At 47.5% G+C, this 12037-nt stretch overlaps 1 protein-coding gene across 4 annotated transcripts in view; it reads right to left on the bottom strand.

The window, feature by feature from the left end:
- Positions 1 to 938: 938 nt before the first annotated feature.
- Positions 939 to 12037, bottom strand: part of Polr3e (RNA polymerase III subunit E) — a 27096-nt gene continuing 15997 nt past the window's right edge. For all 4 annotated transcript variants that reach the window (XM_031388148.1, XM_031388150.1, XM_031388151.1 and 1 more), the window contains exons 14-21: positions 9626 to 9707; positions 8257 to 8316; positions 8014 to 8171; positions 7479 to 7540; positions 6464 to 6987; positions 4774 to 4851; positions 2613 to 2738; positions 939 to 1718 (exon numbers count right to left, since the gene is read on the bottom strand). In XM_031388148.1, coding sequence (XP_031244008.1) covers positions 1662 to 1718; positions 2613 to 2738; positions 4774 to 4851; positions 6464 to 6987; positions 7479 to 7540; positions 8014 to 8171; positions 8257 to 8316; positions 9626 to 9707 — 1147 coding nt within the window. In that variant the 3' untranslated portion in view covers positions 939 to 1661. The remainder of the gene's footprint in view (positions 1719 to 2612; positions 2739 to 4773; positions 4852 to 6463; positions 6988 to 7478; positions 7541 to 8013; positions 8172 to 8256; positions 8317 to 9625; positions 9708 to 12037) is intronic.

Genomic DNA, 12037 nt, shown 5'->3' with positions numbered 1-12037 from the left:
ACAGGTTTCTCTGTGTAGCCCTGGCTGTCCTGAAACTCAACTCTGTAGACCAGGCTGGCCTCTGCCTCCCAAGTGCTGGGATTAAAGGCATGTGCCACCATTGCCCGGCTGGTTTGGTAATTTTTAACTGAGTTAACAGCTCATATATGTTAACAGTTACCCAGAGCCACCATTAAATGATGTAATTAACAAATGTTCATTTGGGAATACATCGCTGATTGATGCCTTACTAAATTATACTGAAGAGTATGATATTTCTTGAAGAGAGAAGAGCACAGAGCATTATTTCAACCCTCAGCCAGTGACTATGCTACATAAGATGGTCTATAGCAAAAAGTCTTAACTAGATAGCAAAAGTCAGATCTCACCCAGCCTGCTTCACCTTTTCCCCATCTTCTAGGACAATTATGGTCTGGCATGCTCACCACAGCTAAAGTTTGGCAATTCAGCATGTAAATCATAGCTGAAGGGGGTTAGAAGTGCAAAATACCACATTCTGAAGACTTAGTTAAAAAAAACTTTATTACATTTTGATTTAAAATATTTGGGTCTAAAGTACATTAATAGCTATTTTTAAAACTATTTTGACGTAACTCCCACAGAAGGAGTTTGCCCCCTAGCTCCCTTCCCTTCTTAAGCAGTTGATTTTCACTTTCCGTCCTTCTTTCCATCCGCTTCCTGGTCTGCAGCACAGCTAAGGCCACTCAGTGGCTGTCCCTGTGTGTGTGAGCAATGGCCTGAGCAATGTGAGCAGACCAGTCTTCAGGGACCTGCGGGCACTCTATCAGACCAATCTCGCAAGGTCAGGGTGAGCAACAAATAGAGGCTGACCTGGTGTGATGGCGTCATGGCCTCCTTCTCTCTTTAGTACTGAATGCTTTGAGAGCACAGAGGTCATTTTCTTCCTGCAACTATTTGAGGAGAGCAGCACCATGATGCCAGTTTAGTGTTAGCATTTATTTTAAAAATACACAAAATATAATTTTTTTACATCAAAGTGATAACCTCGCTTACACACTGTTCCACACTTACCTGGTTCAGTTTGCACCTTTATGCAAACATTAGGAGAAGATGGAGTTAATCTAATGTTTTGCTATGGTTTGTGTAAACAGTTGAGACCGCTACAGAAAGCAGGCTGCTGTAAAGGTAAAGTGGCCTCAGAAACCCAACAGTAAAATGTTCAATTTGGTTTAATAAAATTGGCAGAAGTCTTAGCAGAGAGAAACTCTAAGACTAATTATTGGCTTCTAGGCATTTTAAATATTAAAAACCTTAAGGTTCTCTTCATCTTGTAAACATAACTTTAACTATGTTGGCATTCATTTCAAAGAGGAAAATATTAAACCATGATTTTCGTAATCCTGCCCATGTCAGTGTACACTCTCTTTATTATGAGAATGAAACCCAATAAGCAAAATACATCAGGAATTTCAAATTGTACTGCAAAGAAGGCCCGGCTGGTCTCTGCTGGGAGCGATCTCACTTACGCTGACCCTGCCACTGGCTGAATGTGAGGCCCTCTGTCCTCTGGGCCAGGCAGTGCCACAGGCCACCAGGTGGGCAGATCCTCTTCCTGTGTCTTGAGGCAAGTCGAGGCTACTTGTGGCTCTGCCATCCTTCCCTGGGCTTGGATTCGTTGAGTTAGTGGTTTGCTACTATTGTCAGGATTGTACTGTCCCCTTAAGGTACCACATGCCACCACAGCTTACACAACAGTCCTAGAAATTAAGAAAACCGGGAAAGGGCAGATTTTAGCAGGAAAGATAGCAATTGCTATCACAACCTGATTTATGATTAGTAGACAGAATACAAACAGTAAATCAAAAACTAAGTATGCTGCTGGGTAGCCACTTTGACCCTAAAAGTTTTTTGAGCTACTATACCTCAAGGACATTTTAAGATGTATTATATAGTTTGCTGTATAAACCAAATTTTGCTAAAAACAAATACTTTTCAAGTTGCCCAAAACAAAGGGACTTTAATAAGGCATATTACCTACATGACAGAAGATAACAGGGAATGTGTCAGTGGCTTTCTGTGCTCTATTTCTACAAATGTACCACAGTTCAGAAGAACATTCAAAGTGTTTTCACATTAAGCAAATGGAACTTTTTTTTTTGGAGACAGGGTTTCTCTGTGTATCCCTGGCTGTCCTGGAACTAACTCTGTAGACCAGGCTGGCTTCATATTCAGAGATCTGCCAGCCTCTGCCTCCTGAGTGCAGAATTAAAGGTATGTGCCACCACGGCCAGGCAGTATTCCTTTTTATAATTAAAAAAAAAAAAAGGATTGTACTGCCAGTAATACAAGTAAGCGCAAGATGCCCAGAACACAGGATTCTAGTTTAAGCCTGTCTTTTACTGGGTGAAGATGATGCACATCTCCTCGCGCCCAACCTAACTCTGTCACATGCAAAGGCACACTCTCCTGCCAGTGTACCAGTGCCAGTCATGACCAGCTGGTGGCCATCAGGCTGTAGGCACTAGGGGTAAGCTGTCCTGATTTACTATGCACACAGCAGGAATAAAGGTACCAGACACAACTCCTTAAAATGACAGGTCAGAGTCAAAGCCTGGAAGCTCTGGGTGAGGTCTTGTGCACAAAGGACATACCTTTAGCACTTTATCCACTTCCTGTTTGCTTAGCTCTTCTCCACATTCTTGAGTCAGCCGAGACTGGATCATGTTTCGACGTACTCGGTAATTTTTGGAAAATATTTCAAGCAAAACCTGTCGATGCTTTAATTAAAAAAAAAAGAATTAGTATGAGATATAGTATCCCAAAATGTAAAAACTATCCCCAGAGAAAAGACCCAAATGATGGCCCTAGCCCTATGCTGCAGTGTCTAAAACCCTGTGTGGCTCAGCACTCTTAGTTAAAGACTACCAAGACTGACTTATTTGTCATTATTCTAGGCTGGAGTGAAGGAACTCAGGAGAAGCAGTTTGGACATACAAGAAGAAAGCAAGCAAAAGCAGCCAGTTTAAACTGGGTGGGGAAAAGGTATCTAAATTGGTTCAAAGTCTAGACACAAGAATAACACTGAATCCAGGAAACTGGAAAATGCACCAAACTCCCACAGAGAAACTAAATAGCAGAGGATAGACAAGGCCTTCCCTAAACAAAAAGGAAGACTGAGAACTGACTGCTGAGGGTGGTGACTCACACCCACAATCCCTGCTGAAGAGGGCATCAGCATGAGCTCGAGGCCAGTCGGCCCTACAGCAAAAAATTCTCATCTCAAAAAAGTGGGAAAAGACAACATCTAGTAGGTATAATAGCTAAATTTCTGTAAGGATACAAAAAGGTAAAGAAATTTCTTAGCATACAGGGTTCTCCAAGAGCCCAATAAAGAGTAAATAAAGAATTCAGACCGGGCAGTGGTGGCACACGCCTTTAATCCCAGCACTTGGGAGGCAGAGGCAGGCAGATTTCTGAGTTCGAGGCCAGCCTGGTCTACAGAGTGAGTTCCAGGACAACCAGGGCTACACAGAGAAACCCTGTCTTAAAAAACAAAACAAAACAAAAAAATCAGAATACCTAGAAGTTCTACCAATGTAGAGAATAATATAAACTCTGCAGTTGGCAGTTAAAGGAAGAATAAGGCTTAAAGATCTCACAAGAAGAATCAAGCAGGACCTAGTGAGCTGTGAGGAAGCTGATTTTAGTTCTATTATTACCAGCAGTACTTGAGGGCAGAAAAAAAGAACTCTGTCCCATCAGAGGCTAACATAAAGTGAGAGAAGCTGAGATTCTAGACACGGGAAGAGCCAGGCACTTGGAGAAGCAGTGATGTCACATTCCACAGGTGTCGTGCTCATCTGCTGTGTTCACAGCACATGAGTGGGTGAGATAGCTCAGCTATGAAGGTGCCTGCAGACCTGAGCTAGTGCTCTAGCCCACATGGTGAAGGAAAGCATGGGCTGCAGCGAGTTCTGTGTGCAGGCATGAGGCATCTCCACGCATCTGCTAACAGCTGCACAATGCATCCATCCCCTCTGAGGAGCACGAGTGGGCTCAAGCAGAACTAGAATCCGCTTCCCCACAGCTCGCTAGGTCCTGCTTGATTTTTAAATGAACTTACTACTTTTTTCTCCTTAGTGACCAGAGAAGCTAAGTATGAAAGCCTGAAGCTACCTTTCTTGGCCAAAAATAGTGTCACTTCAAGACTCCTGTAAGAAGCTAGGCCCCATACCACTCTTGCTCTCAGCCTTCCTGTCCCCCTGGCAGGTAAAAGGGAAACAGGCTTCAGCAGGATTTACACCTTGTCTAAACCTGACTGGCACTTCTGCTAAAAACAAAACAGAACACTATAATCTTCGGAATCCAGGCAAGTTCACGGTTTAAAGCTCCCTCCCAGAGCTGCACTCCACAAACAGTGGAGACAGGATCACAGGACCAAATAACTAAAATCCAGGTTTGAGACAGCTAATAATAAAGCCTTTTGATTCCTGCTGTCAGAGACCACAGACAATTCTCTGCACATGGTTTCCAAGCCTGTCTGGCATCTCTACACTATGGAAGCTCTACAGAAGCCTCATAGTGAAGCCACCATACTCCCGGAAACCAGTCACCATTTCAAAGGTGATTCTGTGCTATTTCGGCAGACATCCAAGTTCAGGTTCAAACCACTGACACACACTACCTGTCTTGGAGTAACTGGAAAATCTGACATGTCCACCTGTACTCCAGTGCCCAGCTCCTAATGGCCTCAATCTTTCAGGACTCCCACTCTTGAGAAAGAGAGATGGGAAAAAAAAAAAAGCACCTTACCTGGTCACTCATGTCTCCAGACTCCCAGAGGGCAAATACTTTCTGTTCATCAGGGGAAGCAGCAGTCTGTGGGGGAAACTGGCCCGAGCACGAGCTGGTCATTTCTCTGTCTTGTGTTCCTGCTGCCCTGCCCACTTCAACCCACCTAGCTTGCAGCCCAGTCCTAGGCAAGAGCGCTCAAAGCCTAGTTCCTCCCACTCACTGGCCCTATGAGGAATCTGAAATGCCAGAGCACCAACAGGTGTTTGGGATGGCATCATTGTGATGCTGCCTTGAGGCATCTACCTGGGCTTATGTTCTAAAGTCTCCCCTTCTCTAGCATTCCTTAGGGCTTCCAGTCAACTGTTTCCCACAAGGACAGCGTAAGAAGTGTAGCTAAAACACGATGTTGGCAGACTCCCAAGTCTTTTATGCCACTTGCTTCAGGGGCAACCAGAAGAGAATGCCCTGACTTTCGCCAAAAGGACAAGAATGTTCACTGACTACAGGTACGTAGCTCGGAGCTGTAAAGCACGAGTTAAACTTGGGTCTTTAAATTACTCTCCTTGGCCTATTTTTCTTGGACACGCTATGAAAATGGCCCTTGGGTCAGACTGCTCCACACAGGGCTGTTCTCTAGATGCCAGCACTTCTGAGAGAAAGGAGCATGGCCAAGCAGCTTCTGAGCTGGGCAGGAAAGAGCACCACTTTCACAGAAGGTCCCTCCCTCATCCTCTGTCCATGTGGACAGCCTAGACAATCTCACTACTACCAGACCAGTATCCTTTCCCTGCCCAGTACACAGAAAAGTAGGCCTGCAGGATGCTGGCCCCACTTGGGGTGGCCAGGAACCCAATCCCAGCATCTTATAAAAGCAAACCTCAGCAAAAAAATTCTACCAACAGAGGTCACAGAGCCTCTTGTCTCGTTCCTTACGTACAGAGGCAAGGGTCTTGGCCTAAGCATCATCGAAGGCTAAGCACAGGTGCTTGTGAACTTGGTGCTGCACATGGCATATGCCCTATTTATAAGCCAGCATAGCCACCTCCCCACTATCCCTACCTGATTTGCTTCCTGGGCTGGCTAGAGCCTAGGAATGGGCTATGCAGCTTCCTTTGATGGTACCCAATCGACGGTACCCAAACACGCCTTTCTGCCAAAGGCAACAGTCTCCAGCCCCACTGTGGAGCCCACTCCACAGGCAGGAAGGCACTGAAGTCCTCTAGAGGAGGCTCATCCACCACCCACAAGCCTATTTCAGAGAATAGAGCTTTTATGGTCAAATAGCCTGAAAGCCATGGCTTCCCTATGTGGGGAAGTGCTCAGCTGATCTCTGTGAAAACAGACTGAGGTTCAAATTCTAGCTGTACCACTCCTGTCCTAAGGACTAACTAAATACCAACCAGATAAAGGACTTATGCTTACTGAGGCCTTGACAGTGCCTAGGGCCCTTAGACAGCTTACTTTCCTGTGGTAGAAAAACCAACACGCCCACTTCAGATGAGAACAGGGATCTCTAAGACTCACACAGCCATCTGATGAAAACATGTACCCTACTGCTCATAGCTACTGTCCCTAAGACAGACAGATAGAGCCAAGACACACAGATTTCTCCCCATGCTTGATTCCTAAGAAGGTGAAAGAAACTGCCCAGCTGTCCTCTTGAAGGGCCCTGACTGGCCCTGTGCTGACAGACACAGGCTTTACTTACAGGCACCAGTATCTGTTTGCAGCCAGCGGCCAGCACCGTATCCTGTAGCATTCGGTCTGAGACGCCACTGAAGAGTGTGTGGCCTGGGGGCAGGCCTGCCAGGTGCAGGTTGAAGAGGCGCTTGAGTTCGCTCAACGTGAGCACAAACTGTCTCTGAAAGGTGGCTTCCACAAAAGCCTTCAGTTCCTGGGCAACCGGGTTGCTGGCACAGCCTGGAATTGGGTGCCCATTTAGGCTGTCCCCACCAACTGCCCGCCCAGCAGGCAGCCCATTGGCCAACTTGGTGCTGAGGCAACTGCTGGGTGCAGTGTCCATGGGTTCCTCTTCCTCAGCCTCCAGCTCATCTCCATCGGCCTCCTCCTCACTCCGGGGCTCCTCCTTGATCTGCACGCTGGGCAAGACCGTGGCTGCCCGCATCTGCTCCTTCCGTCGCTGCAGCTCACGCTCCAAGAAGGTGTGGTTCTGCTGGGCCTTGGTTTTGGCTGTTTGGACCCGCTGTTCCCCAGAGACCAGACCAACAGGCCCTGTGTAGACAGACAGTATGGTTCAGAAGGGCACAGGTCCCAGGCAGACAAAGCATGAAGACAGAGAGAAGGGGACACCAGAAGACAGCTCCTGAAGCAAGGAACCATGTGCTGTCTTCCACCCTTCCTGGCTCAGAAGCAACTTTGCTACCTAATACTACCCAGGGGAGAAATCAACTGGGCACAGAATTACAGAGCCCTGCTGTAATTCCAGCAGCTCCTATAACACCTGCTAATTCAACAGGTCGCAGAATCCACTCTGCCCTCAAGGGCACAGTACCCTCCTGGGGTGGGAGTGGGGACCACTGAGGCTGTCCTGCTGGACAAGCAATAGGCTAACTTGGTGGTGGGGTGGAGACAGAAGGAAGGTCAGCCCAGAAAGGATGAACTTTGAAAACAACATGGCCCTTTTCTGGGCCTGATCCCAAAAAGGGCCCCTTCTGGGCCAGGGACCAAGCTGGACGCCTACCCAGCCTTGAAGCCACACACACCTGATTGTCCATCCGGCTTCTTTGGCATGGTTTCTTTTACGAGATTATAGACTTTTTCTAATCTGAAAAAAAGAACAAACCCTTTAAACTCTAACCTATACGCTGTATTGCCTCATCACAGGAACACAAGCCCCCAAGCCCAGGGCATTGGGCCACCAAAACACAGGCACACAGGGTTCAGCCAGACAGACCTTCCTCCATACAATCCCTCTGTGCACGCAAGCCCCTAGCCAGAGCCCAGGGCCAGTGTAAAGAGAATGACCGTCCTGTTTTTCTTGCTAAACTATGTGCCTTTCTCCTTTCTAGCCCCTCAGAACAAAGCAGATGACAAGGGGTAGGGGTGTGTGTGGCTGTGTCAGCCCTGTGGTGAGAAGACTTGGGGTCATTTAGCAGTGATCATCTTTGTGGAAAGCAGTGCACACAGCCCCACCCCAAGTGTCCCTCACTGCCCAGACCCAAACCAAGTGTGCTGCTCCTGGGAGGCAGGGCCAGGGCCACATACCACACCCCTTCATGCTACCCCACAAGCCCTTACTTGGCCTGGATGCCCGACCATAGCATGTGCTGCCGCTGGACCACATCTGGATGCTTCTTGATAAACTCCAGGTCGTAAGGCAGTAAGAACTCCCAGCCTTTGTTGATCCTCACTACGGCCATGTGCTCCAGAAAGTCCTTCACATCCTCAGCGCAGAGCTGAGGGGGAGGAGGAGTGTGAGGCATCGCCAGCCCCAAGCTCCCTCCTATAGCGAGCCCTGAGGTCATGAAGAACACCACTTACTTTGGTCACTGCTGCCACCTCCTTTCTTACCACCCATCGGCTCTGTGTGAACTTCCACATCTGAGGAAGAAAGGTATCATGTTCTAGGAGGCAGCAACAGGCTTATAAGAGGCCTGGGCAAAGGCGCAGGCAGGGGAGCTCAGAGCCTGGCCAGCAGCCCAGCATGGGGCTTCTGCCCACTCTTCTTAGCACGTGCCTTCCATAGTAGCCTCTATTCCTAAGCCACCTTCAGTGTTACACATGTATTCTCTCCTCCAGGAAGGCAGGGCTGCCTCATTCAATCCAAACAAAGTGCTAAGTGGATAAGGCCTTGGCCATCTTGGTCATTCTTGCTTCCCCAGGGCCTCCTAAGAGCATCGGAGGATTCAGCACCAAGGTGCTGTCCCATGCATGGTGACATTACACTGTGGCAGCAACTGGTAGTTGGCATGGCTTCCCAAAGGCTCAGGCTCCTACAGCTCTCTCACTGCCTCACCAGCTGTCATGTCCCTGACCTACCTCACAGAATACTCTCGAGAGGGGAAAGTGAATGAGAGCCAAGAGGAAAGGATGACTAGTTGTCATCTATAGTAACGCATCTTATACACTAGTGGGCTCCAACCCAAAAGTATGTGACCACTAGAGAAGCAGCCAAAGCCAAGGGGACTTGGCATGAGTGAAAGAGGCTGGGTGAGAGCTGCACTCCTACGCCCCAGGTCAGACTGCTGAGGCCCTTCAACACACACTTCCCAAAAACTAAGACTATCTAGTCAGAAGAGCAAACACAGCTGTCCTCAAACAATCTAAAGGCTGCTCCCCTTCAGGACAAGCCTATGAAGGGCACGAGGATCCAAATGAACAGCTCTAAGCAGCCACATTTCAGCAAATTCAATGTGTAAATGCCAACGGTTAGAGAGCAGTATAGATTCCTAAGCTTATTACCCTGGGCAGGACTTAAGTTATGGATATAAAACAGGGCAAGGTGAGAGAAAGAAAGGATGAGTTAACTCAGAAGTCACAAACTCCAGAAAAATAGCAAGGAATAAGTGCCAGACTATGGTGAATGGGAACTACTGATGCCATCCAAAGTAAGGGCTGGGCAGGGATATGGACCCAATGCTATCCAGACTGTTAATCACTCATGACAACTGAAAACCCAACTTAAGTCTGCAAGCAAGGTGAGTTTTGTAATACACTCAACCACATAAACCCCATACACAAGTTGAGCCAGCAGGGCCTTCATCAGTTCAGAATGCCCAGAGGAGAAAAGAGCACCAAGTGGCGTTCCACAATGACAGTTATACACAACAATCCCCCTGCTGGAGCTCACTGCCTGCTTTGGATTCTCTCCCTCCACCCTGGACCCTGAGGCCAGAGCCTAGATACTTACAACAAAGTCTCGGCCCCTGCAGAGCACCTCAGCAGGCATGCCACTGTGAGGGCTGGAAGAATCCTTGGGATACAGGATGTCACTGGCAAACAAGCAGACGGAGCTGGTCAGTCCCTGTCTGTGGTCACACCACCACCATATCCTACTTTAGAAGACCAAGGCTCACAGTCTGAGCCAGTCCAGGTACACAGGCAACAGGCCTGAGTCTGCAGGCCCAGAAAGTCATGGCAAAGAGCAAGCCCTTCCCAACTCACCATATCACAGACTGGTCTAACCCCAAGGGGGAGTTAGGAACTCACAGACACAGAAGCTTGGAACCTCAAGGAGCCCAGGACTCTTGAGAAGATTCTGATCCCACAGGTCAGATGTTTGTGGCTTTAAGAGAAACTAGTGCTGAAACAAGCTAAAAGGCCTTTCCTGTCTGCCTAAATGGATCTGTATTAGCTGTTAGAGGCTAGGCTTGACTCCCCTGGAACATGAAAGATTAAAGACTGTGCCCAGGGCCGAGAGATCCTCAGTGTAGAGGCCTGGAGGCACACGAACAGACAGTCCCTACTATGTGACTGTCACACTTCCTCCAGCCGCAGCCCCAGGGCCAGCTTTTATGGTTCCTCTGCTGGAGGTCTTCCCTTCATACCTTCCAGTTCTGAGCAACTCATGCTCCAAGGTTAAACTCCATAGGTATAGACTTGGCTGTCACACAGAGAAAGAACCCACTGTCAACTATACCTAGTCAGGTACATTGTGGACCCCTATGCTTTGAGGACAGAGAGCACACTGAATGGTGGCATACACAGCACAGAACACGTAAGTAAGACATTTGAATCAAGGTGAGTTTAGACACAAAGCTAGATCTGGCTGGAAAGATTATGATTCACACCCAGTAGCCTCAACACCCAAGAAAAGGCTTGCAAGATGTAGGACCCCCAAGCTGATGAGATAAGCCCTATTTCAATAGCTAGGCCTCCCAAAGACAAAAACAGCTCTAATGTGGGTGCTGTGAAGCAAACTCAGGCCCTCTGCTAGAACAGTATATGCTCTTAACTGCTGAGCCGTCTTTCTGGCTCCCTGCCTGGCTCATCTCTATGTGGGATCTAAGGATCTAAACTGTGATCCTCATCCTTGGGCAGCAAGAGCTTCATCCTAAGAGCTGTCTCCCCAGCCTGACTTGTGAGTTATGACGTCAGTGTTACTGTCAGCCTGATGCTTGTGCTCTGATGGTAATCTGTTTCCCTCTGGATGCTTTGAAGCCTTTCTCTTTGTTCTGGCTTTCCACTGTTGTGTTAAGAAGTGTCTAAGTTTGGTTTGCATTTTACATTGCCTTTTGGGGTTCAGGTCATGACTTTGTGGCTTAGTTTTCAGTACTCTCCTTTCTCCTCTGGTTTTTCCATCAGATCAGTTCTGAGAGAGTAGAAATAGTCTGTACTGTTATCCCCTTAAGTTCCTAGCTCATAGTATAATACCTGGAACACAGTAAACCAACCCTAGTAAATGTATACTTTGATTATAATGAAATGGTGTTATAGTTAATACATTAACCCCATGCTTTGAACAACATAGTATAAACAATATAAAATGTAAATAGCTCTAAAATTCAAAACATTTTATTTCTTAAGCCCTTCACTTGGATTGCCAACCTGATGGTAAAGTGTATTCCTCTTACATGGTAGTGCCGTTCACTAGTAAATATATCCTGCTGTTGGATTATCCAGTTTTCTTTTTGGAAGAATTTTATCATGGCACATTGCTTGTTAAATGTGAAGGTGAGTACTATTTGTATTTATACTGTGAAGCCAGGAGGGGCTGTTACATCACACACACCTGAAGACACTGACCAAAAGAGGCCCAGGACTTGTGTATTATCTCCCAAGGCACCTGTAGTGCTGTGTTTGAGCTCTGTGACTTAGACACTTAACACAACAGTGGAAAGCCAGAACAAAGAGAAAGGCTTCAAAGCATCCAGAGGGAAACACAGATTACCATCAGAGCACAAGCATCAGGCTGACAGTAACACTGACGTCATAACTCACAAGTCAGGCTGGGGAGACAGCTCTTAGGATGAAGCTCTTGCTGCCCAAGGATGAGGATCACAGTTTAGATCCTTAGATCCCACATAGAGAAGAGCCAGGCAGGGAGCCAGAAAGACGGCTCAGCAGTTAAGAGCACATGCTGTTCTAGCAGAGGGCCTGAGTTTGCTTTACAGCACCCACATCACGTGACCATTGTATAACCACCTGTAACTCCCAACTCCAGAGGAATTTGACTCCTCTGGCCTCCAAGGGCACCTATACTCACCTACAACTATCCACATATATATACTCAAAACTCAGTGCAGCCACCTATAATCCCAGCAGCTGGGAGGCAGACAAGAGATCCCACAGCAAGCCGGCTCACTAAACTAATGAACACGGG

The sequence above is a fragment of the Mastomys coucha genome, unplaced genomic scaffold, assembly GCF_008632895.1.
Source record: "Mastomys coucha isolate ucsf_1 unplaced genomic scaffold, UCSF_Mcou_1 pScaffold21, whole genome shotgun sequence".
NCBI classification, from domain to species: domain Eukaryota; kingdom Metazoa; phylum Chordata; class Mammalia; order Rodentia; family Muridae; genus Mastomys; species Mastomys coucha.
Note: the sequence above shows the minus strand (reverse complement) of the source record. Positions and strands in the feature narration are given on the sequence as shown.